Source organism: Mus musculus, chromosome 18 (assembly GCF_000001635.26).
Source record: "Mus musculus strain C57BL/6J chromosome 18, GRCm38.p6 C57BL/6J".
Classification (NCBI taxonomy): Eukaryota; Metazoa; Chordata; class Mammalia; order Rodentia; family Muridae; genus Mus; species Mus musculus.
In genome coordinates, this window is record NC_000084.6 from 75,056,100 (window position 1) to 75,070,456 (window position 14,357).

Sequence of the window (14,357 nt, forward strand, 5' to 3'; positions counted from 1 at the left end):
TCTGGTGCTTTAAGCTTCCAGGTGCTGGGATATCAGGTGGGGCCGCTGTTCCTGGCTCTTATAAAATTGTTATAGCTAGATAGTGTCATCTGTAAGATTGTTTATTGCTTTGCTTAGGAAGAACTATCTCAAATCGTCCTGTCATTAATACAAATAACAGGCACGATGTTGTGTTGCCACAGATGTCCCCTTTGGTGACATTGTATACTTGCATATGTTCTCTTTATGCTACCATAGTTTTAGCTTTCTTTGCCTTCACGTGAGACAGTTATAAAGCTAAGGACAAACTGGTTACACCTACAGGTGCCAGTGACCGTTTTAATCCAGTAGACTTCACTCAGTAGAGTTCGATCTGAGGGAAGATACAGTAGCTGCCACTGGCTCTGTGTAACTGCAAGATGCAGACATTGTCCTATCCACAGCCCGTGCAGAGCCATCCTCACATTAGGAAGACACAATGACTAGAAACAAACCGCCCTTGCCTACGATGAACTACTGAAGGTGAGGTGATTCTGGTCTTTCCTTTCCAGCCACATCTTCATCTGGCAGACACACAATGCTCTGTTTATTATTTGCTGCTTGCTGAAAGTGTTCATCCGTGAGCTGTCTGAGGAAGAGCTGCAGCTTCATTTTACATATGAAGAAAAGTCCCCCGGCAGCTACAGTAAGTAATAGGTCCATGCAGACCTTAGGATTAAAGTAGGATCTGGCCTCGTGGGGAAGGAAGGGTCCCCCTCCCAGCAGTCATCTGTGACCTCCACGTGTGCACCGTGGCTCCTGTGCTGCTCACACCTGCTCATCACACACACACACACACACACACCTGCTCATCACACACACACACACACCTGCTCATCACACACACACCTGCTCATCACACACACACACACACACACTCACTCACACACTCACTCACACACACTCACTCACACACACTCGCACACACACACACACACACACACACACACCTGCTCATCACACACACACACACACACACTCACACACACACACACACACACCTGCTCATCACACACACACACACACACACTCACTCCACACACTCACTCACACACACACACACACACACCTGCTCATCACACACACACACACACACTCACACACACACACACACACACACACCTGCTCATCACACACACACACACACACACACACACACACACACACCTGCTCATCACACACACACACACACACACACACACACACACACACACACACTCACACACACACACTCACACACACTCGCGCACACACACACACACACACACACACACACACACACACACTCAGCAGTTAAGCATGGACTTTGACAACTCCAGGTGGCCTGCAACACCATCTGTTTCCTTTCTTAAAGCGGCCATCAGGAAAAGGCCTTCCTCCTCTGCCGTCTCTGTCCATCACTTGTTTTGTTGCTGTAACCAAACACCTGACAGAATGGGAAAGAACGGGTTTCTTTTGCCCGGCGGAGTTTGAGGGTGCATTGAGTCATGGTGGGACGTGGCGTCATGGTGGGGCGTGGTGGCAGCAGGAGTACGAGGCAGCTGTCATCTTGCATCTGCAGTAAGGAAGCCCAGAGAGTCCATTGCTGGTGCTCGGCTGCTTTTGCCTTTGATTTGGTTGGTACCTCAGTCCGAGGGATGGTACCACCCACTTCTAATGTGGACGCTGTGTCACGGGCATGCCCAGAGGTCTGTCTCCTGGGTGATTTGAGATTTGGTCATGTTGACAACAGTGTAAGCATCACAAAGTCTATTCCTTGTCATCCCAACAAACAGACCACTTACTACTTATTATTGTTGCATTTTTAGATTTATTTACTTTATGTGGATGACTGTTTTGCCTCTGTGTATGTATGTGTACCATGTGTGTACTTGGTGCCTGTGAAGGGCAGAAGAAGGCATGGAATGCTCTGGAACTGGAGTTAAGGGTGGTTGTGAGCCATGATGTATGTCCAGGTCCTCTCTGCAAGGGTAACAAGTGTTCTTTATTAGTATTTTATTTCAATTCACTTTACACACCAATCACAGCTCCCCCACCAATCCCACCTATACATATTCATCCTCCCCACTGCCCCCTCCTCTTCTCCTCATAAAAGGGGACTCCCCCCTGAGGTACCACTCTACCCTGGGATATCTAATCCTAGCAGGCCTCCCACTGAGGCCTACCAGGCATTCTAGATAAGGGAGATCCAATGGCAGGCAACAGAGTCAGAGATGGCCCCCTCTCCAATTGTTAGGGGACCCACATGAAGACCAAGTGTCACATCTGCTACAAATGTGTAGGGGCCCTGCATCCAGCTCCTTATGCTCCCTGGAAGTGATCTTAAGCACCGAGACATCTCTCCAGCGCCTGTGTGTGTGTGTGTGTGTGTGTGTGTGTGTGTGTGTGTGTGTGAGAGAGAGAGAGAGAGAGAGAGAGAGAGAGAGAGAGAGAGAGGCTGTGTGCACGATGCCATGGCATGCAGGTGAAGGTCAGAGGACAGCATTTAGGAGTTCGTTTCTCCTTCTACTGTGGGGTCTGGGAACCTAACTCAGGTCATCACGTTTTGTGGCGAGTGCCATTGCCTGTAAAACAATCTGGCCTCTCCTCACATATAATATATAACCTTTTAGCCACGAGCTTCTACCTCTTACCTCCATAGATGTAAAGCCATGTCATGATGTGAAACTCATTTGTTCTATCCTCAAGTTTCCATGGTCTTTAATAGTTTCAGCACTGTCTACCATTCCAAGTTTCTTTTGTTTTTTTTGAGACTGAACAGGGGTGCTGCTCACTGGCTGTTTCCCCTGTCTTGCTTAGCCTGCTTTCTTATAGAACCCAGGACCACCAGCCCAGGGATGGCACCACCCACAAGGGGCAGGGCCCTTTCCCACTGATCGTCATTGAGAAAATGCCTTATAGCTTGGTGTCATGGAGGTGCTTGCTCCACTGAGACTCTCTTCTCTCTGATGACCCTAAGTGGACACACACTCAGCAAGTGCACTTAGGGATCCTTCTGTCATGACTGTAAGAGCCCCTGGCACACGGCGGCGTCTTTTCTGTGTGAACACGGTAATTGCAGACATCCAGAAGCATTGATGTGCTTGGGAAGGCGTAGGTCACAGATCCTAAGTATTGCAGGGCATTGACGTAGAGAAGTTTTGTTTTTAGAAAAGAATGAGTTTGTTTCCTTTTCTTTTTGTGATTAGTTTATAACAGCATTTTAGAATGCTAATTAAGCCAGGTGGTGGTGGCGAATGCCTTTAATCCCAGCACTTGGGAGGCAGAGGCAGGAGGATTTCTGAGTTCGAGGCCAGCCTGGTCTACAGTGTGAGTTCCAGGACAGCCAGGGCTACACAGGGAAACCCAGTCTCGGGAAAAACCAAAAAAAAAAAAAAAAAAAAAAAAAAAAAAGAATGCTAATTAAAAATATTTAATATGGGCTGGAGAGATGGCTCAGTGGTTAAGAGCACTGACTCCTCTTCCAAAGGTCCTAAGTTCAAATCCCAGCAACCACATGGTGGCTCGCAACCACCCGTAAAGCGATCTGATGCCCTCTTCTGGCATATCTGAAGACAGCTACAGTGTACTTATGTATAATAATAAATAAATCTTAAAAAAAATTTAATACTTTAGAGTAACTCCAATGAAAATGAGCAGAAACATTGACTCCACCAAGATTTTCTGAATATAGGTGTATAATTGTCTGTGTGTGCTTCATTGTGGTTCTGGCTGGCCTTGAATGCAGTCTGCCTATGTACCTGCCTGCCTGCCTGCCTGCCTGCCTGCCTGCCTGCCTGCCTGCCTGCCTGCCTTCCTTCCTTCCTTCCTGCCTTCCTTCCTTCCTTCCTACCTTCCTTCCTTTCACGTGCTAGGCTTGCTGCTCTGCACCACCATGTCTACGGCATGTTCTGTTTTGAAGAAACAAGTTTGTTCTGGCTTTCAGGCACCGGAAACTGTTTTGGAGGTATGTGAGTGCCCTTGATGAAGGTTTTAACGTTTGTCATTGGCGCAGTATACTTTGGGCAGCATTGAGAACCTGGCCCTGTCCTGAGTGCTGCGGAGCTGCGGCTAAGTCTCTCTTTTTACCAGTGCTTTTACTTTGTCCTTTTAAAGATTTATTTTTATTCCCTGTGTCCGGCTGTCTTGTCTGCGGTTTATATGTGCACTGTGTACATACACGGTGCTGGAGACGGTGATGGACAGTGTGAGCATCCTTGTGGATGCTGGAAACTGCACATGGGTCCTCTGCCAGAACAGCCAGAGCCTATAACTGCAGAACGGCTCTCCAGCCTCCAGCTATTTATTTTAATGAATGGGGTGTGTGTGTGTGTATGAATGTGTATATGTATGTGTGTATATGTGTGAGTGTGTGTGTGTGTTTGTTTCATTACTGCTTTGCTTCTGGTGATCAGTAAGGGTCTCTACTTTTTTGATACATAATTATTAGCATAAATGATAAAAATTATCTAAGCCAAGAAAGTGAGAGAGAGAGTTAAGTTAGCTACTTTTAATAACAAGCAGCAATTGGAGGATAAACTCCAAGTGGAGGGCTGACTGGGTATGTAAGAGTGAGTTTGAATGCACTAAGTGTGCTTAACTGAACTGAGATCATGAAGTAATGAACAAGAATCGACGAGAGCCCTTCAGGGTCAGGAGGATGCAGCAGGTGGTGTGCGTCTGTCACCAGCCTGAAGTGCGAGGGACTCCAGTTCAGGACTATCCTAGGCTACACAGTGAGCTCCTTTCTCAACAAAACAAACGAGGCTGCATCAGAGAGGCGGACTGCTTAGTCAAGAAGACTCGGAGAGTGCTTGCTTACAGAAGGGTGGCTGAGTCTGGGTTTTAGCATTGGGCTGCCAGTGCAGTCATCAAAGATGAAAATGAGAAAGAAGTGTGTTGTGTTAGAGAGGCAGCTCAGTGGTGAGAGCACTGGCTGCTCTTCCAGAGGACCCAGGTTTGAATCCCAGCACTCACATGGCAGTTTACCACTTTGAGGGGGTCAAGCTCCCTCTTCTGGGATCTCTGTGCTGCCCGTATACCATTCATGCACATACAATTAAAACGAGGTAACCAGAGAAGTGTTAGAAGTATTGCACTCATTTCTGAAAACACGGAGTTTGAGATAATGGTCACTCATCTTGGACACGCCAGTAGACAGCTGATGGGAGTCTGCAGCTGTGGAACTCTGACTGCCCGCGTCTTGTCCAATCTGTGAACCGACTAGAGTCTGCCCTGCCGAGTGTGTGCGTGAGAGACAGTTTGACAGAAAACAGGATGGTGTGTGAGAGGCTGAAAGGCAATCTTTGGATTTAGGAATCACTAGCATGTAAGCTGTGATGGGGAGGGGCGAATGGAGAGAGGTGGGGGGAGGGGAGGGAAAGGAGAAAAAACACACCAGCCTATGGCAGAGTGAATGGAAGGTGTGTGTTCTGGAGGAGTGCTGGCAAGAGAACAGAGAATGCCAGGTAGCTGTGAGACTGTACATGACCCGAGGAAATCATTTCATGAGGGAGTTGATGTCATGAGTGTCCAGAACCCAAACCAGACGTCACAAGGCTATCCTCTGGCTTAAGCAGTTTGGAGTCCCTTAGCTGGGGGCTTTGGGACAGAAATGCTTGTGTTGGGATGACAGATCACATCCTGTCCTTGCCACTTACAATTCTCTGACCAGGAAAGCCTTCTTGTCTTTGGCTTTTGTTTGTAAGGATTCAAAATTCATTCTGGCATCTGTGGATTGACAAGGGGCTGTGGGGTTCATCAGGATCAAGGGCAAAGTTGTATGAATATTTGGGGGAGGGATATAGGTCTAAATATCTTTGCTTCAGGTGGAGCAGCTAAAGCAGCTTTTTTTTTTTTTTTTAAATTGTATCTTTGACTTTATATAAAATTCCATCAAAAGAAGCAGTGGGAGGTATGAGAAGTTTGAAAGTTACTAGCCTGTAGGAGCCTTAAGGTTGTTGGTTTGTTTTTATTTTTATTTTTTTATGATTTTTGTTGGTTCTTTGTGAATTTCACATTATGTACCCCAGTTCCACTAATTCCCCCCTTCCCTCATACCTGCCCTCTTCCCTTGCAACACCCTCCCTCCCCTCTGCCCCCCAGAAAAAAAGCTACAGTGTGTCTGGAAGCTACAGTGTGTCTGGAAACAGTGTTCCCTTCTGTCCACACTTCTTTGCTTGCACATGTTCACTGCAATGACCCACTGATCAGGTTCCAGGCCTCTGGCTTCTGCTACTCTATCAATACTGGAATCTCACTGGGACTCCTCTTGGATGTCCTGTTGTTGCCCTGTGTCATGGAAATCTTGTAGTTTTGGCTCTGTAGGACCAGCCCCTTCATCCTCTCTAGCAGTTCATTGATGGGGTAGATGTTGGGGTGGACCAATTCAAAGCCCTGGATCTGGGCCTGAGAGGATCTGAGCTGCTCTGCCCTTCAGCTCTCGTGCTCTCACACCCTTGGCCTGGTTCACTGTCAACCCTTGCACCAGGGCCAGCTCCACCCTTCTGCCCAGGCGAGGTGCTGGGGCTGCTCTCCCGAGTGTTGCAGCAGGTGAGGGCCAGGGCCCGCTTTCTTGCTCTAAGATTACAAGTACATACTTGTAATCTTAGAATTTGGGGGAGGCTTGCCAGTTGAGGACTACACAGTGAGACCCAATCTTGAAAGCAAAAATAGAGCCAGTGAGGTAGTTAAGCAAATCATGCGTTTTTCTAACTCTGAAACGCACGTAAAAGTAGAAGGAGAAAACCACTCCACGGAGTTACCTCCTGCCTCTCACCCGTGTGCTGTGGCGCGTACACCGATACAAAAGGAAAACTGTGTCAAGTTGTTGTTAAGGCTGTGCTGGGTGCTGGCTTGCTCAGGATCTAGATTTTATTCAGAGGTTAAAATAGTGTTGGAATATATGTACTAATAAATTTTTCTTATTAGAAATGAAAACTTAACATCTAAGTAATTTCCTCATTGTCTACCTTGTCAAAACAAACCTTTGTGTGTCTTACTAGGTTCTGACTCTGAAGACCTTCTGGAAGAGTTGCTCTGCAGCTTGGTACAGTTAATCACTGATACTCCACTCTTGTAAGTTCTGCCTGAGCCGGGCTTGCTCTCCATTCTGTAATGAAAATGAGAATTGACTGTGCTGAAGAGGGGTGTGTGTGTGTGTGTGTGTTTGATGGGGGGTGTGGGGCAGGCAGTGTTGGGTGAATTCCTTATTCATTCTCTTCTCCCCTTTTTTGTTTTCTCTTTCCTGACCCCTCCCACTCTCTCTGTCGTTTTGAGATAGGGTCTTACCATATAACTCTGGTTACCCTAGAATGCCCTATGTAGACCAGGCTGGCCTTGAACTTACAGGATCCACCTGTCTCTGCCTCCTGAGTGCTGGGATTAGAGGCATGTGCCACTATGCCCAGCTCCCCATATTTTCTGAGACAGGCTCTTTTATGGAACCTTGACTTCTTTGACGTGGCTATACTGCCAGGCCAGCAAGCCTCAGGATCCGCACTGTGGTTGCAGGCCTGCGCCATCAAACTCGGATTTGTTGTGGGTGCTGAGGATCCTAATTGAGGATCTACTGAGCTATCTGCCCAAGCCCTGTGTTGAAGAGCTTGTAGGTTCTGGTATAGTGTGTAAGGATTGCACACTCATACCATTCTTTCTATTCTGCCTGGTGTCTGTAGACTGTGTCTACCTGACTTGCTTGCTTTTCTGTTGCTGTGACAAAACACCATGAGCAAAGCAACTTAAAGAGAACAGAACATTTAATGGGGGTCGTAGTTTCAGAGGTTGGTAGAGTTCTGTGGCCATCCTGGCAGGGAGCATGGCCATGGGCAGGCGGGCAGGGGGGCGGGCAGGCAGGCATGATACTTGGAGCAGGAACTGAGAGCTCACTTTGAGACAACCATGAGGTCGAGAGAGCTATCTGGAAGTGGTGTGGGCTTTTGAAACCTCAAAGCTCGCTCCCAGCAACACACCTCCTCCAACAAAGCCACAGCTCCCAATCCTTCCCAAACAGTTCCAGAAAGCGGGGACAAAGCACTCAGATATGTTTGAGGCTTGGGGCCCATTTTTATTTAAACCACACTGCCATCAAACAAGAATTTCTTGTTAAGGGAGAATGACTGAGTCCTTCAGTAATATTAACATGGTAGGCAGAGGACTACATTAGCTTGGTAAGACGAGATCCTATAGGTCTGTAAAGAGTTTGAGAAAGGCAAGTTGAATCTAGTGTATGTGGTAGAAAAAGCAAACTGACCACAGAGTATACTCTTTCCCCCCAGCTTCTTGGTTTTGTTTTGAGACTTTTAGGGAGGACAGAGTTCTTTCCAGTGTTCTTTGAAGCTAGGTGTGTTCCTTGAGATGTCATTGGGGAGGTCCTCCAATGAGACTTGTCAGTGAAGTTCATTACTCAATGAAGAAGTGTGTGGTTCTCCTTCTGACAGCCTTTTTCCTTGTGTCCCAGAACATAGATGAGGTCTTCTGAGTTGCACACCCATCCTGGCACCACGACCAGTAGTCTCCTAGAGGTTTTGCTTTGATGTCACTGAGCCCTGAACCAAGGTCAACAAGTGCTGTTCTCCTTCCCTTACCCTGGACGTCTCATGTGACAAGCCAAACCCTTAGCTGTTTATGCTGCTGGAACCGGGTTTCCATTGCTACAGCTCAGTGCAGTTCCTCTGTGTGTAAAATTGTCTACTCACTATGAGCCGTTGCTTATCACCCCTCTCATCACAGATCCTCCTCTGGAATCCTAAGCCGTTTCTGTCATCATTGCTGTCTTTATACACTGGCTGTGCACTCATGTATCTTGGCCCTTTGGAAGGCCACGAACCTTTGTATTGTCTGTGACATTCTTCCATCACCAGACACTTTAATTACTTTGGAGAATTTACAAATGGACTGACTCTTGAGAACAGAACCTTTCGTGTTGGCCTGCTGGTGCCATGTCTTGTCCTCCACCTTCAGCTGTCTGAGTAGCTATGATGAGAATACAACTATCGCCTTACTTATTGGGTGTGTGCGTGCATGCGCAGAGACAGCCATGTGTGGGCATGTGTGTACCATAGCACATGTATGGAGGTCAGAGGATAAATGTGAGAGTAAGTTCTTTCCTCCTACCATGTAGGTCCTGAGGACTGAGCTCCAGTTATCAGACTTGGTAGTAAGCACCTTTACCTGATCTATTTTTCTGGTTCCAGAGATACACATTTGAAAGGAATTACATTTATATATTAGACAGGGTCTCATAAATCCCAGGCTGCCCGTGTAGCTGAGAATAACTTTGAACTTTATAAAAAGTTGTTTTGTACATATCAGTGTTTTGCCTGCATGTATGTCTCTGTACCATGTATGGTCATTGCCTGAGAAGACCAAAAGAGGATGTTGGATCCCCTGGAACTGGAGTTGTAGAAGCTTGTGAGCCACCAACGTGGGTGCTAGATACTAAACCTGAGTTCTCTGGAAGAACATCCAGTGCTCGTAACTGCTGCCCCGTCTTCCTAGCCCCAGCCTTGAACATTTCCTCCTCCCCCTCTTATCTCTCGAGTGTGGAGACCCCAGGTCTGTTCCACCACATGCACTTTATGGAGGCTGCACACAGGCAGCTAGACATGCACTCCACCAGCTGACCTGCATCTCCAGCCGTGGGAAGGAAGTAGTTTTTAGATAAAGAAGTTCTTCAGGTTTATCATCATAAAGTAACAAACACAGAGGGGTTTTGTCAGAAATGGCCCAGAAACAAAAGACAAGCCTTTGTGAGCAAATACGCCCTTGGGGATACTGTACACGAATCCATCCTTTCCTAGAGCTGGAGAGCTGCACCATGCCTTGTCCTGCGTTGATGCACGGTGAGCTGAGCTAAGTAGACAGCCTGCTCGGGGAGGACGTGGGGATAGCGTCCCACCAATGTCTGGTGGTACACAGAATTGTTTACCCATCTCCCAGTTTTTCTCTTGCTTTAAGTAGAATTTGATACTGCCCAGGGTGACCGTGCAAGCACAGCTTACAGTCTCCTCTTTGTACCCACATGTGTCACATGGCTTGCACTGATGCAGAGAGACTTACGCCACCAGGTGTCACCTCACTGAGCGCATGCATTTCAAGTCCTTTGTTCCTTGCCCTGTCCTTTTTTTTTTTTTTTTTTTTTTTTAAAGATTTATTTATTTATTTATTTATTTATTTATTTATTATATGTAAGTACACTGTAGCTGTCTTCAGATGCACCAGAAGAGGGCATCAGATCTCATTACAGATGGTTGTGAGCCACCATGTGGTTGCTGGGATTTGAACTTCGGACCTTCGGAAGAGCAGTCGGGTGCTCTTACCCACTGAGCCATCTCACCAGCCCCGCCCTGTCCTTTTTCTTACTTGGAATATGGGATATAAGACAATGCTCAGATCATACTGAACTACGGGTAAGAGAGTCACTTGCAAAGGGTAGGTCCTAGGAGCATGGGCTGTTAGTAATATTAGTAAGATTATTTGAGTGCTCATTCTCACCTATATTCTTTTTTTTTAAGGTTTATTTTATTTATTATATGTAAGCACACTGTAGCTGTCTTCAGACATCAGGAGAGGGAATCAGGTCTTGTTACAGATGGTTGTGAGCCACCATGTGGTTGCTGGGATTTGAACTCAGGACCTCCAGAAGAGCAGTCAGTGCTCTTACCCGCTGAGCCATCTCGCCAGCCCCTCAGCTGTATTCTTATGTGAGAAAACCAGTTCTTGTCTTGGTTAAGTCACTGTGGTCAGGTTTTGGCTATATTTTTTTTTCAGATGGGTGTGGAGAACTTATGTAATTCCCTGCTCTTTTCTAATCATATTAAGCTAGATGTTTTGTATGCTTTTGACCAAATTTTAAAATTACATTGATATAATTTTAAAATTAAGCAGGTCAGATTACACATGCATCTAACCCTAGCTCTTGGGAGACTGAGGCAAGAAGGTGGTGAGTTAGTGGATAGCCTGGGCTACGTACTGCGTTCCAGACCAGCCTGGACTGCATAGTGAGATTCAGTCTGAAATAAGCACAAGATTAGGCTTTTAATGGCATTTGTTTTCATTGCCAAGTACCAACAATTGAATGTGTACAGACTTTAGCCTTTATTGATCATGTTTTGTTGAAGTTAGGGAGTTGGAAGTATTAAATATGTTTAGATAATAAAGAGGTGGTTAGTAGAGTGACTGGACCAGCTGTGTGGAAGAGCCAACAGCGTTGGAGTATATCACACATTCAGTGTTTTAATGTGTTTATCCTTTTTAAATGAACTGAAAGTGCACAGGCAGCCAGATGTCTTGTGTTATGTATGCTCAGCTAGAAGCAGCTGCTGAAACAATTTCTTATGATTTAATGTCCTTGGAAATCCATCTTACAAGACGGTTTGTCTTGGTTACAGTTTCCATGTGAAAGCAACTACTCTGTGTTTCTTCTACCCCAACTGCTCCGCAGCATTCCAGACCAGCCTGTAACTGAAGGTAGAATTAGCATGGAGCCGGAAGCCCTCTCAGCTCCTGTAATGAGAACGTCAGTCTGGCTGGAATGCTTTACTGTTGCTCTTGCTTACCTGTGTTGAATTAGCAGGAGAATCATTAGAAGTCTAATTTTGGTAGTCATGTAATTTCAAACTAACCTAAATCTTTCTTTCTTATGAGACTATATTAAATAGTCTATTAAAATTGAGAGCAAAATGATTACTAAGAATAACATACATTATGTATGTATGTACCCATATGTGTATGTGTGTCTCCGTCCTCCCACACAGCTCTTGCTTGACTTAAGCTAGCTTGAACTTGCTGTGTGGCTAAGGATGACCTTAAACTTCTGCATCTCTTGCCCCCAACCCAGGGTGGTAGGATTACAGGTGTATACTGTAATGCCTGGTTCCTACAAACTTTTAAATGACTCTTTATTAGAAACAGGATCAGGCTAGGCCCAGGTCCAGTCGCTAATCCCAGTTATTCAAGAGGTTCTCGAGTTTAAGACTTACCTAGGGGATCCCCACTTTGAGGAAGACAACAGTATCTGAACAGGGCCCTCTCAAGACCGACTCTGTCCTTGTGGAGTAAAGGGCATGTTAGATCGATTACTGCAAGTCTGGGAGGTTAAGACTGGAAGCGCTGTGTTGTTTGAAAGACAGGAATGTTAGAAGACTGAGCTCGGGCTGTGTTTCAGAGTCTGGACCAGGACACAGCTAGGAAGTCTAGGGCTTCTCCCTCAGTTCCACTTTGGAGGAGTTGAGGAGGTTTGAAACTGTCTGAACCGTGACATCCTTTATATCAACGTGCTTTCTGAAATATAATAGTTATAAGTGCACATTCATTCAGACCGTAGTCTTTCAGTAGTGTGTTGTGAAATATCTGAATACTGAAGAGGTTTATTCTCCCCCAGTCATTCTTTGTGTTTGAGACAGGGTCTTAACAGTGTAGCCCTGGCTGGCCTGGAACTGTTGTGTAGACTAGGCTAGTCCTGAACTCAAGAGAGGCTCACCTGCTTCTGCCTTTCATTGCCGGGCTTGAAGGCATGTGCTACCATACTTGGCTTGTACGTGGTTTCCTTAGTTGTCAATGAGAGCGAAGGCCCCCAGTGCTCATGGTTGGGGGTGGAAGGGCTTTTATAACTCCAGGATAATGTCTTTCTTCAGCCCTCCATGTTGATTCACAGAGGCTTCTCCAAAGCCAGCTCAGTGGAAGGCAAGAGCTCGCTACAGCAAATCAGCTTTAAATTTTCAGTGCTGCAAATTAAAGTCTAGCACAGCTTTCTGGATGAATTAGGAAGTTAAGACATCATAAGTAAGCATTGAACTAAATGTTGTAGAATTTTCATACACCAAGATAGAATTGTGTATTAAAAGGTTACAATAGGCATTTAAAAAAATTTTTTTTAAAAGATTTATTTATGTATTATATATAAGTACACTGTAGCTGTCTTCAGGCACCCCAGAAGAGGGCGTCAGATCTCATCATGGGTGATTGTGAGGCACCGCTGAACCCAGGACCTTCAGAAGAACAGTCAGTGCTCTTAACTGCTGAGCCATCTCTCCAGCTCGTGGTCCTGTGTGTGCTGAGGCTTCTTCACTCAGTGGTAGAGTATATACTTAATAATAAGATGACCTTGAATTTAATCCCTGGCACAAAGTATTACAGCTACACTTCTAATTTCAGTTTTAAAACTAGCCATCACTCCTATGACAGCATCTGAAATATATAATAATTCTCTCCTTTTAGAATATCTCTGTTGGCTCAAATAGCTATTTCTAAATTTTCGTCTTAATCGTTTAAACTTGTCAGTTGTTTTTATTAAACTTATGTTCCATGTACAGTGCTGCCAGGTTCCTGCCCAGGAGTCAGTCAGAGGAGCATGGCTTTTCCTTCTGGGTTCATTAGCTTTGCTGTTAGCCAACACCAACACTCATTTCACGATGGCTTTTGTCCTTGTCCAAGTGTCCCCCTGTGCCCCAGCATCGCAGCACAAGGTCACGGCTTCTGTCATTTATTCACATGAAGTGTTAACTTGCTCCAGCAGTAGTCTGTTCTAGGACATTTCAGCCCAGATGCTGGAAAGCTCTTAGGATACTGCGGCAGCCAAAGCAGTGCTTCAGCTCACTAAAGTTGACTTTGGTTTAGCAATTGTGTAATGAAAATAAATTTTCCGAAGATTATACAAGGACTTCAAAACAAGAAAGATCTGTCGGCTGAAAACACTGTTCATTTTTTTAAAAAATCACTCCACTGAGCATGGTAGAATTTTGGTTTCTCTCAAGTATTGGCCTCTTCGGACTCATTTCCCTGATGACTTGGCGTTTAAGATAGTTCAATTAATATTTTAAATTTAGTTATTATAGAAATTAACATTACCTCAAGTTCTTTTTTTTTCCTTCTTAGCATTATCAGGAGTTAAAGAAGGAATTGACATCAGAGCTCACCCACTGCCCGCCCTTAAAGGAAAACCGAGATGCATAGATTCCGTGTTGAAGTGAGCAGAGCTAATAAGGAGCTGAGGAAGAGAGCTAGCTTTCCTGGTTTTGGGTGGAGAGTTCTTACAACATGCTGTAACAGGACACGGGTGCTGATTGCGTTCTTCATATGGCCTCATTTCCTGTGTGCTCGGATTCTGATAGGCTGAAGCTCAGTGTGGTTGGGGTAACCTGGTCTTGTATAGGTCGATACCTTGATGTGAGCAGAGCCTTCTCCATGAGAGTGCATCGGCACCAACCTCCCTTGTCTTTCCAGCCTTCCTCTTTGCTTTCATAACTGACTCTTGGCTTTCAGTTTCTTTGTACCATGGAAACTTTAATGTATAGGAACAGTTAGGAGCACAGAGTCACATTTCACCCAATTTTTGCACCAGGGTTGAAAAATTCTACATA

At 45.6% G+C, this 14,357-nt stretch overlaps 1 protein-coding gene across 6 annotated transcripts in view; it reads left to right on the forward strand.

Moving 5' to 3' along the window:
- Dym (dymeclin) overlaps nt 1–14,357 on the forward strand; it is a 268,268-nt gene that overhangs the window by 37,401 nt on the left and 216,510 nt on the right. For 5 of the 6 annotated variants that reach the window (XR_386014.4, XM_006526218.4, XM_030250594.1 and 2 more), the window contains exons 5-6: nt 531–664; nt 7,002–7,074. Coding sequence is in view for 4 of the 6 variants with exons in the window: in XM_006526218.4 (XP_006526281.1) it covers nt 531–664; nt 7,002–7,074 (207 nt within the window). In the remaining 2 variants the exon portion in view is untranslated. The remainder of the gene's footprint in view (nt 1–530; nt 665–7,001; nt 7,075–14,357) is intronic. The other variant, XM_030250593.1, reaches the window with a different exon arrangement.